This window comes from Neophocaena asiaeorientalis, unplaced genomic scaffold (assembly GCF_003031525.2).
Source record: "Neophocaena asiaeorientalis asiaeorientalis breed wild unplaced genomic scaffold, Neophocaena_asiaeorientalis_V1.1 scaffold77, whole genome shotgun sequence".
Lineage (NCBI taxonomy): Eukaryota > Metazoa > Chordata > Mammalia > Artiodactyla > Phocoenidae > Neophocaena > Neophocaena asiaeorientalis.
In genome coordinates this window covers 9,679,637-9,706,916 of record NW_020174645.1, presented here as the reverse complement: position 1 = coordinate 9,706,916, position 27,280 = coordinate 9,679,637, and the positions used below count along the sequence as shown (strand labels likewise).

The window sequence follows — 27,280 nt, the reverse complement described above, 5'->3', positions numbered from 1 at the left end:
TTGTGGAGAAATGATACAATGGAAAATTATACAGCAGTACAGAGGTACAAAGTATAATTATACACATCAGCATGAATAAATTCTGGAAACAAAATGTGGGATAAAAAAGGCAAATTACAAAAGACTACACTTGTAACAACCATTTTTCAAAACTCTAAAACAAACAATATATTATGTAGAAATGTGTACGTATGCAGCATATTTTTTCTTAAATAAAACAAGAAACTCAGGATAGTGGTCACCTTTTTCAGAAGGCCCAGGATAAGCCTGGAAACGGGCCTACAGGTAGGGTTGCCAGATAAAATACTGTGTGCTCACTTAAATTTGGATTTCAGATAAACAATGAATATTTTTTTTAGAATAAGTATGTCCCAAGCAATTCTGGGGACGTACATTAAAAAAAAAATTATTATTTGTTTTTCTGAAATACAAATTTAAGTGAGCATCCTGTTTTCTTAGCTGGCCACACTAGCCACACTCTCTGCAGGTAATTCCAGCAGTGTTGGCACTGTTCTGTATCTTAAGTGGGATGTTAGTTTCCTGGGTGTTCATTTTGCTATTATGTTTCTCAGCTTACATTTTATATATATATAAATTATATCTATTTTATACATGTATGTATTTTATTTTAATATATATATTTTTTCCTTTAGGATGTAACAGATATTAAATAACTTTTTTATCCCTATGCAAGTGTTAGAGATTTAGGACTGGACAATAATTTTCCCATCCACCTTGTCAAGCCACAGGGAAGCAGACAGGCCTTCTCCCAGATGGCAGTGACCCACATGTAGGGAGGCACCAAGCTGTCCCCATGATGATGCCAGGTCCTCTGAAGCTCTCGGCCCTCCTCCTCCTCCGGGGCCACTTCACTCACCTTTCACGCTCAACCAGATGTCCACCTCCCTCACCCCCACGGGGTTCTCAGCCCGGCAGACATAGTAGCCCTCGTCCAGGTCCTGGGAGCAGTTGCGGATGGTGAGGGTGGAGCTCTGGCCACTCTGGGTGATGAGGTAGTGGCTGCTGGGCTGGATGACGACCTCCGGCTGGGTGAGGTTGCTCAGCCACAGGATCTTGGCTGGGGGGTAGGCTCCAGACACTTCGCAGGTGAGCGTCACATTGCCTCCCACGAAACAAGTCTTCATGGGCTCAGAGAGAAGGGAGGGGCTCCCTGACCATCAGAAGAAGGTAAAGAAAGACAAACGTTGAAGGAGATTCAATCGGTGGTCTGAGAATTTCAAGAACATTACTTCTTCCAAACAAAGCAACTCCAGAAACTTCTGTACTGCACCTGGTCTCATATAATAATAAAAGATAATATCTGCTGAACACTCAATGGGCTAGGCACCATTCTACTTATTAACCCAATTAATTAATAATTCTCACAACAATCTTGTTATCCCCATTTTGCAGATGGGGAAACTGTGGCACAGAGAAAGTTAAGTAACTTGCTCAAAGTCACATGACTAAATAAGTGAGCAGCTAGGATTTACGGGGAACAAATGTCCTGGTTTGCGCAAGGCTGAGGGGGTTCCCAGGACCTGGGGGCTTTCAGTGCTAAAACTGGTGAAGTCCCGGGCAAACCAAGATGAGTTGGTCACTCTATGTAAGAATGGAACCCAAGGAGTCACGCTTTTGTGGTCCACATCTCCTTACTTCTTATGCTGTAAGCTTCTATGTATAATAACCATACTGATGAGATAAGATATGGGCACACAGCCTGACAAGGGTGTTCCAGGGGACAGAAGGCAGCTGTATTAGTTTCCTGTTGCTGCTGTAACAAATTGCACAAACTTAGCAGTTAAAACAACACAAATTTATCCTTTTACAGTTCTGGAGGTCAGAAGTCCGAAATAATCTTGCAGAACTAAAATCAAGGTGTCGGCAGAGCTGGTCCCTTTTGGAGGCTCTAGGTGAGAATCCATTTCCTTGTTTTCTCAGCTTCTAGAAAGGAGCCACCTGCATTCCTTGGCTTGTAGTCCCTTCCTTGAATTACTCCTACCTCTTGCATCTGTCATCACTTCTCACTACTGCATGTGACCCTCCTGCCTCCCTCTTATAAGGACCCTTGGGATCACACTGGGCCCACCCAGATAACCCAGGACACTCTCCCCATCTCAAAATTCTTAATCACAGATGCAAAGTCCCTCTACCATGTAAGGTAACATTATCACAGGTTCTGGGGATTAGGATGTGGACATCTTTTGGGGGCCATTCTTCTGTCTAGCACAGGTCTGTCCTAGAAAACTCAGAATGTGGCGTCCCTGTGGCCTTGGGGTCTGATTTAAGTGGGACACAGGGAGCTATGAGGTCTACTATGGCGATCTACTTATATCCTTTGCAACAGAAGCTTTTTCCCAAAATGCACACCCTCTTGGGAAGGGTAGCAAATTCATCTTGGGAGGATTTATGAAATCCATATTTTCAGCAGCTGAGGGATACAGAGCAGCATGTTGGGTTCCTGCCCTGGAGAGTGAAACTACACGCTTCCCCTTGGCCGTTGTTCCAAGAGAGAAACTAGGGTTTCACTGCTGGCATCTGCGGAAGGGGGAAGGGGCAAGGGGGTGGGGGTGGAACAACCCAGAAGCCTCTCTCTCTAGGTTAGGTTAACAGAAGAGAATACCCCAAACCTGGTTTTGCTCAGAAAACTCACCTGCCGACACTCCTTCTTGGATCAACTGTCAGATTCCCCCCATGTTGCTAAATCACTCCTTCCCCGCTTTATGGTTAACCAGAATTTCCTTTAGGGTCACAAAGCCAGCAGCAGTGACAAGCCTCATCAGTATGGCTGTATTTGGGGGTCCCAAACCAAAGTTTGATAAATGGCCCCCTCCTCCTTTATTAAAAGCAAAACAAACAATTCCCCCAGTGCACCTCCCCTGAACCCCAAACAAACATCATGTACTTTTGCCAGACACAGCACTCACCCCTCAGACAGCTGTGTCACCATCCAGCTAGTGTGGCACCTATAAATTCAACGAGTTTCACTTAAAGGGATACTACGTCAGGGGTGGGGCAGGTGCTGCTGGGCCCTCACAGATCTGCAAGAGGCGGACCACATGCTGGGGTGGGGCTCTGTAACAGTAACACCGCAGCTTATCGTAGGCTGAGTTGGCGTCTTCAGTTTAGAGGCTACACACCATATAAAGAGAGATCTGGGGAGTTCCCTGGCCGTCCAGTGGTTAGGACTTGGTGCTTTCACTGCCAGGTGGCCCAGGTTCAATCCCTGGTCGGGAAACTAAGATCCCACAAACTGTGTGGCACAACTGAAGGAAAGAAAGAAAGAGAGAGAGAGGGAAGGAGGGAGGGAGGGAGAGAGAGAGAGAGAGGGAAAGAAGGAAGGAAGGGGAGGGAGGGAGGAAGAAAGAGAGAAAGAGAGAGAGAGGGAGGGAGGGAGGGAGGAAGAAAGAGAGAAAGAGAGAGAGAGGGAGGGAGGGAGGGAGGAAGAAAGAGAAAGAGAGAGAGAGGGAGGGAGGGAGGGAGCGAGAGAGAGAAAGAAAGGAAGGAAGGAAGGAAAAGAAATGAAAGAAAGAAAAAAAGGTAGATAGATAGATAGATCTGGGCAGCAGAATTCCCCAAAAGCATCACTTTTCATCAGCTTGGGGGCTACACTGCCCTGGATCCCTGAGGTGGACATTAGCATTACACTTCAGGGTTGTACTAGTCCTTTCAAGTGGAATGATCCAGACACCCCTCGCCTGCAAGGGCCTTGCTACTCAAGGTGTGGTCTTCGGACCAGCAGCATCAGCACTTCCTGGAGGCAATTAGAAATGCAGATATTGGGTCCAACCCAGACCAAGAGAGTCAGAACCTGCATTTTAACCAGCCCCCCCCAGGTGACTTGTATGCACACCCAGGTTCGAGTGCCCAAGAGGGAGGCGGGGAGAACTGGACGGCATCAGAGTCCGAGAAGGGTCCAGGCTCTGTGCTTGCTTCCTGTGCTCCTGGAATTGGGAAAACTTCTGGTCACCTCCCTTCTCCAGACACATTTCTTAACCCTGAGCACAGATTTAGATTCAAATTATTGGTCAAGTCTCAGGGGTCACAGGAATAAAGACTTAGGCAAGATCTGCAAATAAAATGGAAGGGTAAGGGCGAAATAACACAACCCCACCAGCTGCCTCTGCTAATTTCACCCTCTCTCAGCATCGGTCCATCATTTATTCACTTCCCGGGACTTACTGTCCATAACACACTTCAGACATCCTCATTATGTACCACTCTGAGTGTGTATACTGCTTTCTATTTGCAGTCTGGGCAAGTCGGCTGCCTCTGTTTCACCATCGGTAAAATGGAGCATCCTCCCCAAATTCATGTCCACCTAGAACCCCAGAACGTGATCTTATTCGGAAATGGGGTCTTTGCAGATGTAACTAGTTAAGGTAAGGATCTCAAGATGAAATCATCCTGGATTGAGGGTGGGCCCTAACTCCAAGGACTGGTATCTTATAAGAAGAAGAGAGGCCACAGGGAGACATACACACAGAGGGCAAGGTCACGTGAAAACGGATGCAGAGACCAAAGTGATGCAGCCACAAGCCAAGGAACATATAGAGCCGTGAGGAGCTGGAAGAGGCCAGGAAGGATTCTCCCATGAAGACTCTGATGGGAGCACGGCCCTGCCAACACCTTGATTTCAAACTTCTAGCCTCCAGAACTGAGAGAGAATAAATGGCTGTTGTTTTAAGCCACCAAGTTCGTGATACTTTGTTACAGCAGCTCCAGGAAACTAATTCTGAGGGATAATACGAGCTCTCAGCTCACAGGGTGATTGAGGACTGAACGAGATACTGTGTGCAAAACACTTGGCACCTGCACTCTATCTGCACTCAGTAAATGTTAATGTCACCATCGCAGTTGACCCTTGAACAACATGGGGGTTGGGGGACCAACCTGCGAGAAATCTAAAAATCCACGTCCTGCTCTCTCTGCCTCAGAAGCAAAGGAATTGATAAATGACTCGCCCAAGGACAGGAAGCTGAAACAGTTTGGATAGAATCAGGACTCAAACCCTAGTTCTTTTGATTCTATATCCTATGATCTCTAATCAGACACAAACTTTTCCCCACAGTGAGTTAATTTAAAGATCTGTTAAGTGAAAATACAGATACAACATTTATTGAAAAAAATTCACGTGTACGCGGAACCGCGCAATTCAAACCTGCGGTGTTCAAGGGTCAGTTGTATTTGTGATATTGTCATTTCCTGCTCCACATTGGCCAGACTTCTCTCTCCAAGTGAAGTTTAAGTCCTTTAAAGGCAAAGACTCTGTATTCCTCCACAGTACCTGGAACCATGCTGAGCACCTAAATCCTACCCAAAAAGATTTGCTAGATCATGTGTGGAAGGTCACCAGGAAAGCAGTCAGCACTACCTGGATAAAAGCAAGGGCGCTGGGGTCAGCCCAGCCTGGCTATGTTTTGGCTCCGTCACTTACGAGCCAACTGATCTTGGGTAAATCAGTTCACACATGTTATCATCTGCAACTTACCAATCATTCTAATTTGCAGGCTACTGTGAGGATTACAAAGAGTAAGTTAATAAGAAAGAGTCAAAGACCTTCTGAGCGCAGAAACCTAAAAGAACAGGACTGAGAGGGGACTTCGCTGGTGGTCCAGTGGTTAAGACTCCGTGCTCCCAATGTAGGGGGCCAGGGTTCGATCCCTGGTCAAGCAACTATCAATAGATCCTGCATGCTACAACTAAGACCCTGTGCAGCCAAATAAATAAATAAATGAATATTTATTAAAAAAAGGGCTTCCCTGGTGGCGTAGTGGTTGGGAGTCTGCCTGCTGAGGCAGGGGACACTGGTTCGTGCCCCGGTCTGGGAGGATCCCACATGCCGTGGAGCGGCTGGGCCCGTGAGCCATGGCCGCTGAGCCTGCGCTCCACAACGGGAGAGGCCACAACAGTGAGAGGCCCGCGTACCGCAAAAAAAAAAAAAAAAAAAGAGCAGGACTGACAGAGGTGAAATTTTCAAAATCAGAAACTGCTCATCACTAGCAGAAATGTGGTTTAGGAGCCAAATATGCCAGAAAAATATCTATAACGTGCATGACAGTTCTATGAAATTAACTGACTCTTATGGAATAATAAGAAAAGATGAACAAGCCAATAGAAAAATGGACAAAATATGAACAGATAATTCACAGACAATATATAGGAAGTCAGTGCGCATATGAAAATTATCAACTCCACCATGATCAATGAAAACAACATGCCATATCCCAACTAGCAAACAGGAAAAAACTAAAAAATTAATAACACTCGATGTTGGTGGAGATACTGGGAAATGAGAGAGTGACTGCTAGGGTTTCTTTTGGGGGTGATGGAAATATTCTGGATTAGAATGGTGATGGTAGTATAACATTGTGAACATACTAAAAAAAAAAACAATGAATTATAAACTCTAAAATAGTGAATTTTAGGGAATTCCCTGGCGGTCCAGTGGTTAGGACTCTGAGCTTTCACTGCCGAGGGCGCAGGTTCGATCCCTGGTCGGGGAACTAAGATCCCACAGGCTGCACGGTGCGGCCAAAAAATAAAAAAAATAGTGACGTTTATATTATGTGACTTAAATCTCATTTTTAAAAAATGGTCCCCAAACCAATTGGGTCGGATTTGGCCCATGAGGCATAGTTTACCAAGCCCTGTCCTAGGGCAGAAAGAGAGTCTTGGTCCCTTCTGTTGCCCAAGGCCAGGTATGGTACCTGACACAGAGGGGACACCCGGAAGCAGTGTGCTGAATGAGTTAGTGAGAAGGGTGAACCATCTGAATGCCACTTGCCTGGGAAAACAAGCACCTGCTGACACAGCAGGGCTCACTTCTCAGCATGTCAGCTCTCCACAGCTGCACCTCTGAGGATTACCCTCATAAACTGTGAGGACAACCTCACCAGGGCCAACACAACCCAACACGCTCTGGCCCTGGCTTACTCATTGCATTGGTTTCCTGAGGCTGCTGTAACAAAGTACCACAAACGGGGTGGCTTAAAACAACAGATGTTTATTCTCACAGTTCGGAAAGTCTGAAGTTCTAAATCAAGATGCCAGCACCTTGCCCTCTATGAATTCCTGGCCCACAGAAATCGTGAGATAATGACTGTTGTTTGAAGCCATTAAGTTCTGGGGTAATTTGTTCCATAACAGGAGATAACTAGTAAATGAACCTTGTCTGTCTTGTTCACTGCTCCATCTTCGGTACTTAGAAACCGCAAGGGAAAACCAGTTTGGACTACAACCAAGAAGTTTCATTAAGCATCTTTAAAGTTTGAAAGGAACGGATGAAGAGGGCATTTGGGGTTAGCAGATGCAAACTAGTATATATAGAATGGATAAACAACAAGGTCCTACTGTATAGCACAGGGGACTATACTCAATATCCTGTGATAAACCAGAGTGAAAAAGAATATAAAAAAGAATGTATGTATACATATATTTGTGTGTGTGTGTGTAACTGAATCACTCTGCTGCAGAAATTAAAACAATATTGTAAATCCAATATACTTCAATTTAAAAAAAAAAGCAAAAGGAAGGAAGAAATGGAAGGAATTCAGTTCACTCCAACACCCTGGGATTTCTCTCCCAGACCTTCTTTCAAAGGGTTGTCCCAGAAAAGAGGAAGGTGAGTGGACCCCAGAACCCCAGGACAAGGCAAAGCAGACTTACTGATCTGTACCACACAGCTGGCTCCCAACTCCGGCCCCACTATGTGGCTCCCGACACACTTGAACTTCTTGCCGTCCAACAGCTGGGGCTGGTTCAGCATCTCAACCCCCAGCTTTGACATCCCCATAACCACACCTCCTGGCTCTTCTGTCCACAGGAGGTCTGGGTCTGGGTATCCTCCGGCCCAGCGACAGCTGAGCTGCAGCGTGAACAATCCTGGCGACAGCTCTGCCCAGCACTGAGGGGCTGACGGAGGGGGCGCTGCAAAACACCAGAGGACGTGGCCTTAATCACAGACTAAGATGAGCCACTGGGCTGACCTTATGGGTTACAGAACCAGGGTATCAGAGAAACGTCAACCCCAGTTAGTGTACTTTGAGATAGCTCCTAGCATAAATTAGTGCCTGACACAAGTTGGGTTTCCTCGGCTGGGTGTTAAATCTTGGAAGAGATTTGCATTTCTCACTAGCCACGTGTGGCTATTTAAATTTTCATTAATTTAATTACAAATTTATTTCCTCCATCAGACTACTCACATTTCCTAGTCATCACACATGGTAGCTATTAGACCATACAGAAGAGAACATTTCCATCATCACAGAAAGTTCTACTGGGCGCTGCTGGTCCCTAGAGGGAGTTGCAGGAAGAGGGAGATTTATTCATCCCCAAACCTCAACACACACCTTTTTTTTGCTATGTGCAAGTACCACTTAAAAGAATATATAAAAATTTAACAAATTACAAACCTGTTGTAACCTATGTGTTCATAATTATATATAAAATAATATATATTATATATGTATGTAGATAGTATATATATTATGTATGTCATATACCTTTATATATTTTATATAATACATATAAATAGAAATTTGGATCTTAATTTGTAGATATGTGGCATGTAAAAGAAAAATTATTGGAAATATACCAAAATGATGGTTAGAGTACAAGTGATTATTTTCTTCTTTCTTCTCATCTGTTTCCTACAACAAGCACATATGACTTTATATACGATAAATGTCATTTATGATAGACAGCATTGAGACTTACAAAGGCTCTGAATAACGTATAAAGTAAGTGTGTCATTGCCCTCCCCGCTAATTGTCGTTCGCATGCTCCCTTTGGTTAGCATGGATTAGGAGTGCACCCTGTGTTTATTTCTACAGTGGTTTTCCTCCACTAAATGTGTGCATAGGTGCATTGGGTTGTTGTTTCTTCACCTGAAAAATAAAGGTTCATGAACTATTGGTTCTTAACAGCGCTAGAGGGCCTGTGTTCATGGAGAGCGTGACAGCAGATGAATGGATAAACAAATTGTGGTAGAACCATACAATAGATACTCTTAGGCCAAGAAATGAAAGCAAGTACTGACACAAGCTACAACAAGATGAACCTTGAAAACATGATGCTAAGGGAAAGATGCCAGTCCCCAAAGGTCATATGGGGTATGATTCCATTGATATGATATGTCCAGAATAGGCAAATCCATAGAGATAGAACATAGACTGGTCGTTGCCAGGGGCTGGGGGAAGAGGGTATGGGAGTGACTGCTTCACGGATATGGGGTTTCCAATTTGGGGTGATGAAAATGTTTTGGAACTAGATAAACGTGATGGTTGCACAACACTGTGGATAGACTCAATGCCACTGAACTGTACATCTTCAAACGGTTAATGTTATGTTATATACTTTCACCTCAATTAAAAAAAAACTTTAGACCTGGCATTAATTCCCCTCTATGACTCACAGGGACTCTCCTGTACTCCTAGTTAGCAGTGAGCTTCCAGAAGAGGCAACACTCTCTTTGACACGTGTACGTGTGTGTCGAGGGAGCTGCAGAAGCATGTCAGAACCTGTGCATCAGGTAAGTCTTTGTATACAAAGGGGAGGCACGAACACACAGTTCACGAAGGGTCAAGGTGAAGGAGTGGGGGAGGGGAGCACTTCTTACGCACAGTAGACCAGGAGCTCGGTGGTCACCTTTCGATGTCTCCCGCCGAGCATGTTTGTGGCCAAACAGCTGTAGTTCCCTTGGAGGTTCTGTGACATCAGTAACAGCGTGAAGCAGCTGGCCGTCAGGTTGTTTCCGAAGGGCTCGGTGCTAGAATCCGGGGCCCGGAACCACCACTCAACCATGGGCGGAGGCCAGGAGCTGCTGCTGCAGCAGAAATCCACCCGGGAGCCCTTGGCCGCATACAGCGTGCCGTTGGGGAGCCTGCCGGTGCTGGAGATGTTGACCTCAACCTGATAGGGGCCTCCTGGGAACGACAGAGCGGGTGGGGAAGGCGTAGAGTTAACTGGAGCCCCTTACCAGCTCTAAGAGACACAGAGATAATCAGGAAGCAGCCAGTGAGGATGACAATATCAACCACTTACTGTGTGACAAACACTGCCAAGTGCCCTTAGCCATGCTTTAATTTACTCCTGAGCAATTCCGTGAGATTTACTGAGGGGATCAATCCTTACAGAAGACGGAAAATGCAAATCGCCCCTTTTCAAAAACACAGATGAGTGGAAAGGATATCTGTGCCTTAAAGAGTTAATATAGCAGGACTTCCCTGGTGGTCCAGTGGTTAGGATTCTGCACTCTCACTGCCAAGGGCCTGGGTTCAATCCCTGGTTGGGGAACTAAGATCCCACAAAAGAAAAAAAAAGAGTTAACGTAGCAGGCCTGAGTGCTTTCCTTAGAAAGGCCTGCCTGCAAGGTTGGCCTGGGCTGGCAACTAGGAGCTTGGATTTCCGGGCGGTTCCCACCGTTCCCAGAACTGGTAAGAGTGGGGTTCACCAGGCCTAAACTGTTTGTACAAACAGTGTGGCTTATGCTGAGCACCTGCTTTCCTTCTGAGAGTCTGGAATTTTGGTATGTGCTAGGCAGAGGATGCCTATGTGACAAGCCCCAGTAAAAACCTAGGGCGCTGGAGTCTCTAACGAGCGTCCCTGGTAGATATTCCACACGTGTTGCCACAACTTGTTGCTGGAGGAATTAAGCGTGTCCCATGTGACTGCACTGGGAGAGGACTCTTGGGAGCGTGGTCCTCATTGTCCTGTGAGTTCTCCTAGAGAATCAGTGAAGCTGGGGGTGGTCTTGGGGACCCCTGGCACAATTTCACACTGAAAGACAAGAAATATTGGTTCCAGCCCCAATTTTTAACTCCACTTACTAGCTGTGTGACTTTGGGCAAAGTATTTAACTTCTCTTAAGCCTCCATTTCCTCATCTGTAAAATGGGGGTGATGCTAGAACCCACTTTATGGAGTTGTCATGACAATTAAATGAATTAGTATCATACAGCACTCAGAACAGTGCCAGAAAGGCCGTCCCACGATTGGTACCCAGTGCATCTAAGATCCTCTTTGATCCTATATATACTAAAGTCCTGTAGTGTGTTGCCTCCACCAGAGACTTCCTCTTAAGAAGAGTCCAGAAAGGGCAATGCTTGGCCAAAGGGATAAATCTATGACTGAAGAATTCTGGACAAAAATATGCCCAGGGGATAAATTATTAGGGGGAGGAAAGGCTTTGCCAGATCCCCTCAAAGTACAGAAGCTACTTCCACCTATTCTGGGGCCATTGTATAACGACAGAAATTGTGGGTTTCTGAGGAAAATACTCTTGACAATATGCTTGTCTAGTCAGGGCTGGCTCCTAAGAGTTGCAATGATTTGCTGGAATCATGTCACCTCCCACAGAGCGTCTGGGGAAAAAATTATACTGTAGTTTGGGAGGTGCGCAAATATCCCATTGCCCGTTGCCGACTAGTTGGGTAGGTATGTGGACCAGCAGGTCCTAGGGAGTGCCCACAGCTGGCGAGCACCCAGCCAAGCACAGGGTACCTCTGTGGTATTGGTAGCCACACCTGGGCCAGCAAAGGTACTGTGTTAGATTGGACCACATGGGTCTTCCAAATTGTGGTCTGGAGGGCCACAGAGGCCTGTCATGAACAGTGAGAGCCCCAGAAACTGGCTGGGATGGGGCTTTTTTTTTGGACTGCGCCACGTGACTTGCAAGATTTTAGTTCCCTAACCAGGTATCAAACCCTCGTCCTTGGCAGTGAAAGCACCGAGTCCTGACCACTGGACCGCCAAGGAATTCCCTGGGAGGGGCTTTTGACCAACACAATGTTGAGCAAAACATGGGTCTGGATAAAGGGAATGGATGAGAACGCTGTAGGCGGAAGGGTTAAAAAAAAAAAAAATCAAATGAGAGAACCTGAAGCGCCTTCTGAATGAAGTGTTCAAAGGTTACAGCTTTTTTATAAACCTTTGGGTTGAGTCTGCTTTCTTAATTAAAGCTGACACCATCTTCTTAAATCCCTGGGGTTCCCCTTACTCTGACTAAAAAGAAGGCGGTACCCATTTCCATCCCTCCCACCTCTCTCTCCACCCCGCTGATATTCCTCAACAGAAACTACCAGCCCTTTTTGCTTGCAGGGTGATGGTAGCAATCACTCGGAGAGACAGACAGATAGGAGAGGAAACAAAAATAAAACAGCAAATAAATAAAAATACAGCATGTTTACAAAGGTTCAGCATCTTATGGAGGCCTTGGTCATGTCAGTTTCTTGGATGGATGCCTTACCTAGTGGTTATGAACTTGGACTCTGCATTCAGACAGACCTGGGTGTAAATTCTACTGCCACTTTTAGACAGACAACCTTGAGCAAGTGTCCATCCCTCCTATTCTCACCCTCCTGTCCTTCCTATGAAATGAAAAGAACAGGAGTAACTTCTATCACCAGGTTATTGAAGGATCCAATGAGAGAATATAAGCAGAACACTTAGCCTGGTGTTTGACATGTGGTCAATGTTCTATGAATGTTATCTGACATTATTAACAGTAGTATACTCGTAGACTGATTCTAGAACATGCATCGGCAAACAACGGCCCGCTGTCTGTTTTTGTACAGCCTACAAGCTCAGACTGTATGTACAGATGAACATCCACAATCGATTTGATGAGAGAGAACACTAACTTTGAACCCCAACTAAGTGAAACGTTATCCCTCCCCCGCCCAAAGAATCCCTTTCTTCTCATTAGTAGGCCTGCACTACCAAAAAAATGTACTAGGTTATGGGAATTCCCTGGCAGTCCACTGGTTAGGACTCGGCGCTTTCACTGCAGTGGCCTGGGTTCAATCCCTAGTTGGGGAACTAAGATCCTGCAAGCCTCGTGGCGCGTCCAAAAAAAAAAAAAAAGTACTCAGTTATTATTATATTTTGAATTTTGTCAACCAAAAAAATGTGGAAATTTGTTTTCTCTCTTGTTATATAAGTACTTATATGATATCCTCGTTTTTACCTGTTGACTCAGAAAGACTAGAATATTTACCATCTGGCCTCTACAGAAAAAGTTTGATTCCTGTTCTACAACAATCCACTACTGCTGCTGCCTTCCTGTTCTCTGTAGTCATTCTTGACATCAGAACTCACTTCTTTCCTTCCCCACCATAACTATAGGTTGGCCAGTCAAGTGTCTCAAGGAGTTAATTTACATCTCAGGGACCCACAAAATAGGAGATTCCCATCTTCGTATCTTGGGCTCTTTGACGAGACGAAAAGTTATTTTCCTACATTTATTCTTCACACCAGCATTTTTATTTGAAAATGACCTAAGAACGTACTGACTAGCCTCTGCTAAACGGTGGGTGTACCTGTTGTTCCACAGTGGGACAAGATCCTTGGGGACACTTACAGAGTGTTTTGATATCACTTAGAGATGGAACATAAGGAATTCCCTAGTGGTCCAGTGGTTAGGACTCTGCGCTTTCACTGCCGAGGGTGCAGGTTCAATCCCTGGTCAGGGAACTAAGATCCTCCAAGCTGTGTGGCACAGCCAAATTACAAAAAAAAAAAAAAAAAGGAGATGGAACATAGAGGTGAATATAACAACCCCATCGCCTCCCCACCTCCCTAGTGACCACTGATTCTGTCCAGAAGACCAAAACCCAGAGGTCCTCAGCCTCTTACAAGCATACATCTCTGCTTCAGATGAGCTTGGCAAGACTCAGGTTAATCAGTCTTTGGGCAAAGTTCATCCCGCCTTCTGACGGGGCCAGCAGTCTTTCTTCAGTATGCCCAACATCTCCTTTCCCCAGGACCTTATGTTGTCATAGGGTACAGAGACACCATCAGCATCACAGAACGAGTACAAATCAGATGGGCCCAGTTAGTCGGGGAACATGGGGCTTTCCTGAGACTCCCTCTCCTGGAAGTCGGGAGTGGCAGCCACATCACTAGCTAAACAGGGGCACTCCCATCCTCCAAACCCCAAATCCAAAGGGGCTCTTGGAGGTTGATACAAACCAGCTTCCTCACTGCCCATGTGCCAACCAACTCAAATGCTCCCTCAACACTTGCTGGGCCTGAGAAAAATAGACACAGGGAGAGTCTGGCATTGTGTACCACTCAGCTCCCCAGTGGCTAAGGGATCATCTCTTGAAAGAAGCACAAATTCTACTGGAATATGTTAAGGTCTGTGCTACCCACTCCACCCACTCCAGGCTTTCTGCAGGTAAACACACAGTGGTTCTAACCTCGTATCCACCTGACTTGGAGGCAGGAGCGGATGGGTAGGTAAGTCAGTGAAATAAACAGCTGTGGCAATCCTGAACTGCTCTGGACTAAGGGATTTCTGTACCCTCAGGAGCAGCAGTCCCAATCTCAATGGTAAGACTCTTCAACTGCATCATTAACTTAACAAGGAACAGTGCAGAGTTCTTACTCCTGAGATGAATAACAAAGTCACATTGCAGTGCCCATTCCAGACAGGTTGTATCACCCCAGGCCTATAGAAAACCTCACTCCCTAGAAGGCAGAGGCACCAAATGCCCACTGATGGATAAGCAGAGATCCAGGTGGTAAGGAGGGAGAAAGCTCCCGGCCCTCATACAGCCAGCTTCATGTTTCTGCAGCATCTCTGTCCATTCACACATTCAAGGTCACTTACAGTTCTTTGTATATCTTGGATATTAACCCCTTATCAGATATATCATATGCAGCCATCTTCTACCATTCAGTAATTGGCCTTTTTGTTTTGTTGACAGTTTCTTTCACTGTGCAAAAAGCTTTTTAGTTTGATGTAGTCTCATTTGTTTATTTTTGCTCGTTTCCCTTGCCTAAGAAGACATATCCCAAAAAAACAAGTACTAAGGCCGATATCAAAGAGCATATTGCCTGTGTTTTCTTCTAGAAGTTTTATGGTTTCAGGTCTCACATTTAAGTCTTTAATGCATACACCTCCATATCAAAATAATAAAAAAGATTAAAAAATGGGCAGGGAAACTGAATAGACATTTTTCCAAAGAAGACATACAGATGGCCAACAGACACATGAAAAGATGTTCACCATCACTGATCACCAGGGAAATGCAAATCAAAACCACAGTGAGATACCACCTCACACCTGTCAGAATGGCTATTACTAAGAAGACAACGAATGACAAGTGTTGGAGAGGATGTGGAGAAAAGGGAACCCTTGTGCACTGTTGGTGCTGGAATGTAAACTGGTGCAGCCACTATGGAAAACAGTATGGTGATTCCTCAAAAAATTAAAAACAGAACTATCACACAATCCAGCAATTCCACTCCTGGGTATTTATCCAAAGAAAATGAAAACACTAATTAGAAAAGATATGTGACTTCCCTGGCGGTCCAGTGGTTAAGACCCCATGCTTCCACTGCAGGGGTCATGGGTTCCAACCCTGGTCAGGGAACTAAGATCCCACATGCCATGTGGCATGGCCAAAAAAGAAAAAAGAAAAGATATGTGCACCCTTATGTTCACTGCAGCATTATTTACAATAGCCAAGATATGCAAGCAACTTAAGTGTCCATCAACGGATGAATGCATAAAGAAGATGTGGTACATATATACAATGGAATACTATTCAGCCATAAAAAGAATGAAATCTTGCCATTTGTGACAATATGGAGGACCTAGAGGATATTATGCTAAGTGAAATAAGTCAGATGGAGAAAGTCGTAGAGTATGATTTCACTTATATGTGGGATCTAAAAAATAAAACAAATGAAAAAACATAAAACAGAAACAGAGTCATAGATACAGAGAACAAACAGGTGGTCGCCAGAGGGGAGGAAGGTGAGGGAAATTAAGAGGTACAAACTTTCGGTTACAAAATAAATGAGTCATGGGTATGAAACGTCCAGTAGAGGGAATATAGTCAATAATTATGTAATATCTCTGTATGGAGCCAGGTCATAACTAGACTTATTGTGGTGATCATTTTGAAAAGTATAGAAATACCAAATCACTGTGTTGTGTAACAGGAACTAACAATGCTATAGGTCACTTATACTTCAGAAACAAACAAACAAAAAGACTCAGAAAAAGAGATTCGATTTGTGGTTATCAGAGGTGAAGAGTAGGAGGGGAAATTGGATGAAGGTAGAAACTTCCAGTTATAAGATAAATAAGTACTAGGGATGTAATGTACAACATGATAAATATAATTAACACTGCTGTATGTCATATATAAAAGTTGAGAGAGTAAATCTTAAGAGTTCTCATCACAGGAAATAATTGTTTGCTGTTTAATTGTATATCTATATGAGGCAATGGATGTTCACTAAACCTATTGCGGTCAACATTTCATGATGTATGTAAGTCAAGTCATTATGCTGGACACCTTAAACTTATACAGTGCCACATGTCAATCGTACCTCAATAAAGCTGGAAGAAAAAAAATTTTTTTAACAAAACAAGAAAACAAAGTCACGTACAGATAACAACTTGCCACATCTCAGATTTTTTTCCCCTAGCTTCCAAGGCCATGTTAGAATATTTCCAAACTTTTCTCCTTAAGAGACTAAGTTATCAACCATGTCAGTAGAAAGACGGGAAAAGCAAGAGGCACGAAGGTCTTCTTCGAAAAGCCCAGATGTACTCATGGATGGGAACTTGAGATGCATTTTTCCCACGAGAATCCCGTCACCTCCTTAATCAGCTGATGGAGGTAACATGGACCAAGTGCACATACACCATGTGCCCGACTCTATGCTGAAGTCTGTGCGTGTTTATCTCATGAATGTGTGCAGGGAATCTGTGCCTAGCTTCCACCATTACCCCTGAATTCACAGATGATAAAACTAAGGTTGGAGGAGTTCAAGCGACTTCCCCAAGGTCACAAAGACAACAGCCAGCAGGACCTGTGTTTGAACCCGGGCAGCTGGGCCTCAGAGCGTATGCCCTCAGCCACTCAGCAACATCACCACCCTCCTGGAAGTAGTGGTTGGGTCAAGCCTAATCCATTTTCCTAAATCTTCCATGCAGAAATGAGGGCTGAATTCCAATCTGAGATGCCAAAGCCTCCCCTTCTGCCACTGTCTGAGGAGCAAGAAGGGGCTCCCTGGTGCCCAGAAGGGTCTGGTGTTGGCCCGGGGTCTCTCGTGGAATGGGGACGAGGCCTGACGTTCCAGAGGGCCCTGGTGTCTGTGAAACCGGAGGACACCTGTGCTATGGACTGAACGTTTGTATCCCCCAAAATTCACATGCTGAAGCCTGTCCCCAGTGTGATGGCATCTGGAGGTGGGGCCTTCGGGAGGGGATTAGGTCACGAGAGCAGAGCCCTCATGAATGGGATGAGTGCCCTTATAAGGAGAGACCCCACAGAGCTTGCTTCCTCCCTCTCTGTTCTCCACCAAAGAGAGAAGACACACATCTGCCAACCAGAAAGCAGGCCCTCACCAGACACTGCATCTGCCGGCACCTTGATCTTGGACTTCCCTGCCTCCAGAACTGTGAGGAATAAATGTTTGTTGTTAAACCACCCAGACCATGCTACTTTTGTTATAGCAGCCCAAACTGACTAAGACAGCCTGTGTCCTGTTTTCACGAACAAGCCCTACACCAGTCAGGGACCCCCTATGTTTCCAAATGAAGAAGTTTCCTTAACACAAATCATACCACAGTAACTCAGGGAGCTCAAAACACCATTTGAGTTTAGTGATTTTTTTAATGTAAATTCACTTTCATCATAAGAAGACCTTGCATTTATCTCCCTACAGGGCAATAATGAATCTAATCCAACCTCCAATAAACTTAGCCAATGATTAATAAGTCAGTGTCAGATAAAATCATAATAAACCGCAGAGAGTGATAATAATAAAAAAAAAAGCCCCAAAAGTTGTAATGCCACCTTACTCCTCTGAGGTCAAAAGCAAAGACACTTATTGACAAGACTGACATGAAGGAATTATTATTTTTTTTGGCCGCACCATGCAGCACGTGGGATCTTAGTTCCCTGACCAAGGATCGAACCCGTGCCCCACGCGTTGGGAGCACAGTCTTAACCACTGGACCTCCAGGGAAGTCCCGAAGGAATTTTTTTTTTTTTTTTATGGGGAAAGGGGGTTCATTATTGAAAAACATCTCTGCCACCACTGACGCTCAGAACTGGATGCCAGAAATTCCATCGCTGCCCCCTCCAAGGAGTGCAGTAATGGTGGAGAGGGGTATGAAGGTGAGGATGCAGTGAGGAAAGAGGCAGGGTCCTGCTGAGGAAGGTAGGTTTGAGAAGGAAGTAGAGGAGAAGGCTCAAATCTTTCAGAAGCAGCAGCAGCCCAGCCCTGGGGCCTCCTAAGACTGCCATCTCAGGGGAGCACAGTTGCCCGGCTCTCCTGAGCCCTGTTGCAGCCACCACAGGTGCTGATGCAGTCCTCCTTATCCAGGAAGTTGTTCTGCTTCCTTCTGCCCCTGCCGTAAGCAAAGGTCTCGCAGAGCCTGGACTTCGCATTGTAGAAGTACCCGATGAACAGGGCCCTGCCAGGGACCCACGTAGGGAGGCTCCAGGCAGAAGGCAGGGTGCAGGGCCTGGGCCTGGTTGCTGTTTTCACCCCCTGGGGTGCTGGCCACCAGGGTGCCCAGGAAGACTAGAAGGGCTGCAGAGAGGCAGAGCTGGCTCATCTTCGTGGCCTTGCAGGAGGGCTTCTCCCGAAGGAATTATTAATTACCGTTTGACAGCTGGAGTGAGGGAGGCCTGTTGGCACCCGCCCATGGGCTCACAGTGAGAACCAATCAGAACTGGGCCAAATTGGGCGACATTTTTTGATACACCCACATTCATTCCTGGCCATTCAGCAATTCATCCATGGCATCTCCAGACCCAAAAACACTGCATTCGCAAATTCCATAAGCCTTAAGAGCTGGTGGAAAACGTACAAACCATCCAAAAATCTAGACGTGTCCTTGAAGCCTCTCTTTCCTTCATCCTCCACTTCTAATCCACCAGCAAATCTTGCAGGTGTACCTCCAAAATATTTTCTGAACCCGTACATTTTCACCAAGGTCAGTGCTGCTACCCTGACTCTGGCCACTAATATCCTACACCGCCGATTGGCTTCCTTGTGTGGTTTTTTGTTTGTTTGTTTTTAGTTTCTTTAAGTTCTTTTAAAATTAATTTTTATTGGAGTATAGTTGCTTTTGGTTTCCTTGTTTCTTATTTTACCAGCCTTTCTTGAGACCGCACACATCCATTCTCCACGTGTAATTCAAATGATACCACATCCCTGCTTGCTTACAGCTCCAGGAGTTCCTCCTGCACCCAGAATAAAATCCCAATTTTTGACCAGGTGTATTAGTGTCCTGGGGCTGCCTTAACAAAGTAAGTCAAACCAGATGGCTTAAAACAACAGAAATTGATTCTACCACTGTTCTGGAGGCCAGAAGTATGAAATCAGGTGCTAGGAGGGCTGTACTCCTCCGAAGGCTCTAGGAGAGAACCCTTCCTTGTCTCTTCCCTGGCTGCTGGTTATGGCCGTCCATCTTTGGCATTCCTTTGCTTGCAGCTACATTACTCCAATCTCTGCTTCTGCCACAGTACGACATTCTCCCTGTGTCTCTGTCTTTGCATGCATTTTCCTCTTCTTATAAGGATACCAGTCAATTTTAATTAGTGCCCACCCTAATGACCTCATCTTAAGTTGATTATATCTGCAAAGACCCTATTTCCAAATAAGGTTACGTTCACAGGTATCGAGGGTTAGGATTTCAACCTATCTGTCTGGGGGACACAATTCAACCCATAACACCAGTCCTACCCGGCCCCACATGGTCTGGCCCTGCCTTCCATGTCTCACATGTCCTGCCCTCTCACACCCAGGGTTCCCACCACACCAGCCTTCTCCTCATCCACACACGCACCATGTTCAACCCATCTTGCACTAGTTCAATTTCTGCCTGGATCCCTCTCTCTTATCTTCATGTGACTGGCTCCTACGTATCATTCAGCTTCAATGTCACTCTTTCCAAAAGCTCCTCTCTGACCCACCAATGTAAAGTGTTTCAGAGGATCTGATCGCATCACCCCATCTCAATTCTCTGCACAGCACCTGTCACTCTGAAACTGCCTGATGCATTTGCTTACCTGCTTATTGTCTGTCTTCTCCTACTAGGATGTCAGCTCCACACGGGTAGAGACCTTCTCTGACCTGTCCATTCTTGTGGCCCAGTGCCTAGAATAGTGCCTGGCATTGGGCTCTCAATAAATACATATTGACTAAAGGAATGAGTAAATAATTTATAAATGAGAAAATCAGGGAGCAATAGTGATCACATGGGTATTTCTACTCAATGACACACCCTGGGTATAGAATGTGGATATCCCTCTAAACCAGTGACCAATAAATTTTTCTGTAGGGGTCAGAGAGTAAATATTTTAGGCCCTGCAGGACATACAATCAGTGTCACAGCCACTCAGCTCTGAGGTTGTAGCACTAAAGGCAGTCAGAGATAACATGGGAATGAATGAGTGTTGCTGTGTTCAAATAAGACCTTATTTATGGACACCGAAATGTGAATTTCATATAATTTTCACATGTCACAAATATCATTCTTCTTTTGATTTTTTTCAACTGTTAAAAATGTAAAAAAAAATTTGTCACTTGCAGGCCATACAAAAATAGCAACAGGCTAGAAATGGTCCACAGGTTATGATTTGCCAACCCTTGCTCTAAATTCATGCATATATATTGACAGACATGATAGACTGATTTAGGAAAGACAGTAGTAACAGTAGCTCATACCAAGCCCTGCATTTAGCGCTACAGCATAAGAGCATATACCTGATAAGGTATGCAATGCATTGTCCCCAATTAACAAATAAGAAAAACCAAAGCTACTGAAAAACAGAGTTATTAAGCTACTTACTTACTCAAGGTGACCTAGCCTTAGGATCGGAACTCAGTCAGTCTGACTTGATTATGTTATACTCTGACTTTGTTGTATAATAAAATGAGATTGATAGCGAGGATGATATTAACAAGCTAACTAGTATGCCAGGGGCCATTTACAGCACTGTATATAGATAAACTGGGATCTATTCCTCACAGCAATTCTATGAGGCAAGAATCCCTTTTATCTCCACTATACTGATGAGGAAATAACAGGTATGAGAGGTCATTTAGCTTGCAGGTAGCAGAGCCCAGAATGAAACCCAGGCCATTGACTCCAAAGGCCTCCTCGGGTCCCAGGCTCTGAGCGCCACGCCAGCCAGTCTCAGTCCCCACCCGCCACTTACTGGCCACCTGCAGCCACACCTGGAACCACCGAGTCTCGTTCAGGACCTCCCAGCAGGTGTAGTTCCCTTCATCCTGCAGGCTCAGCGCCTCCATGTGCAGGGAGCTGGCATTCACCAGAGAGAAGCGTGGTTGGGCTGGCGGGAGGCTGGAATTGGAGGACAGGAGGAAGACAGGCTCCGAGTCATTGCGGTACCAGGTTATGAGGCCCCTCGGTCCCAAGATGTTGCCACAGCACAGCGTGATATTCTCGTGAACTTCTCCAATGACGACAGCCTCCAGTCCTGAGTGAGGAAAGGTCAGGCTGTTACCACCTTTTTTTTTTTTTTTGCGGTACGCGGGCCTCTCACTGTTGTGGCCTCTCCCGTTGCGGAGCACAGGCTCCGGACGCGCAGGCTCAGCGGCCATGGCTCACGGGCCCAGCCGCTCTGCGGCATGTGGGATCTCCCTGGACCGGGGCACGAACCCGTGTCCCCTGCACCGGCAGGCGGACTCTCAACCACTGCACCACCAGTTAAGCCCCATCTTTCTTGAACTCCCTTTTTGCACAGTCCCTCTGCACTAAGATTTTTTTAAAACCAGGCATGTGTTTTTGAGATGCAATAACACACAGAGCCCCATCCTGTCGGGATAATTGGCCGGTACCTGACAGTAATGAACTTGTGGTGAATCACAGTTGCAAACAGCCCTAATAACCCCCTCCCCCACTATCCATGCCCTGCACAATGTCACTCTGTGGCACCCTCCCACTCTGACTCTGGCAGGGCCACGTGACTTGCTCTGGTCAAAGGGGTGTTAGTAAATGCGGTTCAAGCAGAGGCTTACAAAGCACTGGTGTAATTGGGCTTGCTCACGCTCACCTTCCGCCACCACCCTGAGAAGGACATGCCTAGCTTATGTGCCAGGGGGAGGATGACAACTATATGGTGCAGTCCCCAGTTGTCTCAATCCTCCCAGCTGTGGCCATTCTAGATCAGTCTTCAGCCACTCAGTGGACGCCCAGACATGTGAGTGAGCCCAGGCAAGAGCAGCAGAGCCAACTGACCAACCATGCCAGACCCTTGAGCAATAAGCACTTATTGCCATTTTGTCATTGTTTGTTATGCAGCATTGCTGTGGTAATAAATAACTGATACAGGACCCCAGTGGTTTTATTTGCCTAGCAATCCAGAAGAGGGGAAGGAAGAGGGCTTTGGCTTTGTTCCCTCTTTCCTGCTGCTCGCTCTGTCTCTCTCCATCTCGAGTCCAGTGCAAGACCTCTCAGCAGCTCCAGGCAAGAACAAGCTCACGGTGAGGACTTTGGGGCATGCTCTGTGCCAGGCACTGGGGAGCTAATGGTGGGCAAAACAGAGACCACCAGGATCTCACAGTCTAGTGGAGAAAACAGACAATAAATTGTCAATTACAATGCAGTGTGATAAATAACACAACAGTGGCTCAGAGAAGGGGCTCCTAAGTCCAGCTGTGGTTTTTGTCAAGGAAGCTTCCTCCAGGAAGCCATACTGAGATCTGATGGACAGGAAAGAATTAGCCAGGTGAAGGTGAAGCTGGGGTTCCCAGGCAGAAGGAAAAGCCCAGATCAGCAGCAGCACTGTTAGAAATGCAGATTATCAGGTCCCACCCAGAACATCTAAATCAGAAACAAACCAGGGGTGTGGGGTGGAAGGTAGAACTTTGCACTTTAACAAGCCCTCCAGGTGATTCTGATGCTCATTCAAGACTGACAAATGCTGGGACTTCCCTGGTGGTCCAGCAGTTAAGACTCCCGCTCCCAGTGCAGGGAGCCTGGGTTTGATCCCTGATCAGGGAACTAGATCCTACATTCCACAACTAAAAGATCCCGTGTGCTGCAACTAAGATCTGGCACAACTGAATAAACGTTTTTTAAAAATTAAAAAAAAAAAGACTGACAAATGCTAAGGCAATTGATTTGGCATAAGACTGCCACCAGGTAAACAGAAGCGAATGCAGCCAGTTTTGCTGAGAAGTGTCACAATTTTCCAGCCCCCTCCACAATCAGTGCCCAAATACAAGGTCTCTTACTCATGCTGTCACATTCAATAGATGAGAGACGTGTGATGCAAAGAAGGGAAGTGGGCTGGCCCAAAGTCCTACAATGAGACGGGAGCAGCATGCAACTAGAGTCTAGATTTCTCCATTCAGTTCTTTTCCCACCACATCAGAAGTTTTCAAAGTATGTGAATATATTGGGGTTTTGTGAAAGATGATATTTCATTACAAAATAAACTGCCTTCAACAGTGGTATTGGGACAATCAGATTTCCATATGCAAAAGAATGAAGTTGGATCCCTTACCTCACATCATATACAAAAATTAACTCAAAATCAGGAGTCCCCTGGCGGTCCAGTGGTTAGGACTCAGCGCTTTCACTGCCATGGCCCAGGTTCAGTCCCTGGTCAGGGAACTAAGATCCCACAAGCCGAGTGGCAAGGTCAAAAAAAAAAAAAATTAACTAAAAATAGACCATAGATCTATATGTAAGAGCTAAAACTATAAAATTCTTAGAAAAAAAACCCAAAAGAATAAATCTTTGTGATTTTGGGTTAAGCGATGTTTTCTTAGATATGATACCAAAAGTAAAGTGACAAAAGAAAAATAGATCAACTGGACTTCATCAAAATTAAAACTTTTGTGCTGCAAAGGACACCACCAAGAAAGTGAAAAGACCTTTCCAGCGGTGACGATCTACCCATGAAAACATGCTTCTCGCAAAGGATCTCCTTCATCCCTCTCTGGAAGAGGAGAAGAAGAAACACAAGAAGAAGCGCCTGGTGCAGAGCCCCAGTTCCTATTTCATGGACGTGAAATGTCCAGGATGCTATAAAATCACCACCATCTTTAGCCATATGCACAGACAGTAGTTTTGTGTGTTGGCTGCTCCACTGTCCTCTGCCAGCCTACAGGAGGAAAAGCAAGGCTTACAGAAGGATGCTCCTTTAGACGGAAGCAGTATTAAAAGCGCCCTGAGGGAGGAGATATAGGGATATATGTATATGTATAGCTGATTCACTTTGTTATAAAGCAGAAACTAACACACCATTGTAAAGCAATTATACTCCAATAAAGATGTTAAAAATAAATTAATTAATTAAAAAAAAAGAAAAGCACCCTGAATCAAGATGAATGGGAAACCATCCCAATAAACACAGTTTGGATACAAAAAAAAAAAAAGTGAAAAGATAACCCACAGACTGGCAGAAAATATTTGCAAATCACATCTGAGAAGGGATTTGTATCCAGAATATATAAAGAACTCTCACAACTCAACAATAAGAAGACAAATAATACATTTTAAAAATGGGCAAAGGATTTGAATAGACATTTCTCTAAAAGATAGACAAAAGGTCAATAAGCACATGAAAAGATGCTCATCATTAGTCACTAGAGAAAGGCAAATCAAAACCACAGTAAAGGGCTTCCCTGGTGGCGCAGTGGTTGAGAGTCCCCCTGCAGATGCAGGGGACAGGGGTTCGTGCCCTGGTCTGGGAAGATCTAAAAAAAAAAAAAAAAAAAAAAAAAAACCATGGTAAGATACCTAACACTTCACACCCACTAGAATGGCTAAAATCAATGACAGTAACAAGTGTTGACAAAGATGTGGAGAAACTGGAACCATTATACATTGTTAATAGGATTTTTAAATGGTGCAGCTACACTGGTAAAGAGTTTGGCATTTCCTCACAAGGTTAAAATTATCATATGACTCAGCAATTCCACTCCTAGGTGTATATCCAAGAGAAATGAAAACATATCTACACAAAAACTTGTACATGCATGCTCACAGTTATTCATAACAGCCAAAAGGTGGAAACAACCCAAATGCCCATCAACTGATGAATGGATAAATAAAATGTGGTATATCCATACAACGGGAATACTATTAGGCTATAAAAAGGCCGAATGCTACAGCATGGATGAATCTTGAAAACACTATGCTAAGTGAAAGAAGGCAGTCATAAAAGACAACATATTGTGTGATTCCACTTATATGAAATGTCCAAATAGGCAAATCTATGGAGATAGAAAGTAGATTAGCTATTGTCTAGAGCTGGGGAAGTGGCTTGTCTGGGGATGGGGGCAGGTAGTGACGAGTAACTGTTTAATACTTAAGTAGTGGGCTTCTCTTTGCAGTGATGAATTAGTGTTCTGGAATTAGTGGTAATGGTTACATAATCTTGTGAATATACTAAACACCACTGAATTGTACAGTTTAAAAGGGTGAAGTGTATGGTATGTAAATTATATCTCAATTAGGTTGTTATAAAAAAATTAACTACTACCTGCCTTTGGAATACCTTCCCTTTCATAAAAGAAAGAGTAACAGTTATCTGTATTTGGCCTTTTGTCTGGCTGGAAGGGGCTCCCTCTGAAAGATCAGTCGGCCTGGAGCCACAGGACGTTCTGACTTTTTCCCCATTTTGGCCACACCATTCCCCAAAGCCAGGGCAAGATGGAAAAAAAAAAATTCTAAGCCACTTGCTGGAAGGCAGAAAATGTCACCTAATGCTAGAGATTCTGAAACAGCAAGAAACGCTTCTGAACAATCACTTTAAAAAGCAAGTGAGAATTATTTTCAAACAATTAGGCCTGGGGACCCAAGTTCTCAGTGGCAATACCCACTGAGGAGAGAAGTACGGGAGAATTACAGATGCAACGTGTGTTCACGAGATCTGCAGACCTGCCCCTTCCCCGGCTCCTTGGCAAAAGCCCTGGCGAAACTTTAGTCTTGGAACTTGAGCTAACACTGTCTTCTCCTCCAAGGAGTAGAATGACATAACCACAAAATACACCATTTTAAGGCATTTCACTTCTCCTGGCTTTGCTCACTCCATTCTTTTTAACCACTGAAAGTGACCTTAGAGATCCTTCAGTCCTGAGGGCTGGGTTAACGGTGAGGGCAGGCCAAGTCAGGGCTCAGTGGAGAAGAATTACAGTCATCAATTAGTGATGTCTGACATGGACAAGGAATGAGTGGTCCCTGAGGGTGCACTAGTTCCATGATTGATCATCCTAAACCCCCTCATTTTACAGTTGAGAAAATTGAGGTTCAGAAAGATTAAGTGATTTACTTAAGGTCCCACACAAGCCATTGTGAGAGCTGGGACTGCTATTCAGGTCTTCAATGCTCCAGGTCACAGGAATTTACTCTGGTCTCCCAACCAGAAGGGTGAGACAATAAGACACAGTAACAGTTTGTGTTACTAGAAGTCGTCCACCAGTTGTCCAGAGGGTCCCCGAAGGTCCCCCAACCTTAAATTCAGAATACGGACTAAAGGAAGGGGCAACAGAAACAACCATTTCCCAGCGCTGCCTTCATATTATCATTTACAGAGTTGACATTGTACCCAAACATTTATTTTTTTTTCCTACCAACCTTTCCCCAGGAATGACCCCAGGTTTACAACCTGAGGTGACAGTGGGGGGCATGAACATTGTCCAGAGTTAAATGACAGGAGAAAGACAATATTTTCCCCCCAGACAACTTCCGACTTGAAAAACAAAGAAAAAAAATACAAAGGTATAGTACAGGGATCTCTACTCAATGATCTGTGGTGACCTAAACGGGAAGGAAATCTAAAAAAGAGTGGATACGTGTATACTTATAGCTGATTCACTTTGCTGTACAGCAGAAACTAACACAACATTGTAAAGCAACTATACTCCAATAAAAATTAATAAAAAATATAAAAGTTTAAAATATAAAATAAAAAACCAAAAATACATCAAGCAAGGCAAGCCTCCTGGCACTGTACACAAAGGTGAACTTGGCCTGGGCATCAAAATAACTGGGCATGGCAGTGGAGGAAGTCTCCCTGCGAGGTGAGCTGCAGCCAGTTCATTCCAGTACAGATTTCAGCTCAGGGTTCTGATGTCCCGAGGCCCTTGATATTCACAGTGCGGTAAACGCTGCACACAGCTGGGGAAAAGGGAATACACAATCACCTTTAACTTTCAGGGTCGGCCAGTTGGAGGCCGTGCGTCCCCTTCTCCTCACAGCACAGTGACCACTAAGTATATGCCTGGAGGGGCCAGCAGGTCATGTCCACGGCTGTAGTGGGCCA

At 45.0% G+C, this 27,280-nt stretch overlaps 1 protein-coding gene and 1 pseudogene across 2 annotated transcripts in view; one reads left to right on the top strand and one right to left on the bottom strand.

Moving 5' to 3' along the window:
* The window catches only part of VSIG10 (V-set and immunoglobulin domain containing 10), a 36,651-nt gene that overhangs the window by 7,886 nt on the left and 1,485 nt on the right, over nucleotides 1-27,280 (bottom strand). For both annotated transcript variants that reach the window (XM_024758663.1, XM_024758664.1), the window contains exons 2-5: nucleotides 21,200-21,481; nucleotides 9,624-9,926; nucleotides 7,669-7,929; nucleotides 878-1,171 (exon numbers count right to left, since the gene is read on the bottom strand). In XM_024758663.1, the coding sequence (XP_024614431.1) occupies nucleotides 878-1,171; nucleotides 7,669-7,929; nucleotides 9,624-9,926; nucleotides 21,200-21,481 (1,140 nt within the window). The remainder of the gene's footprint in view (nucleotides 1-877; nucleotides 1,172-7,668; nucleotides 7,930-9,623; nucleotides 9,927-21,199; nucleotides 21,482-27,280) is intronic.
* LOC112408826 (40S ribosomal protein S27-like) lies at nucleotides 23,912-24,174 on the top strand (annotated as a pseudogene).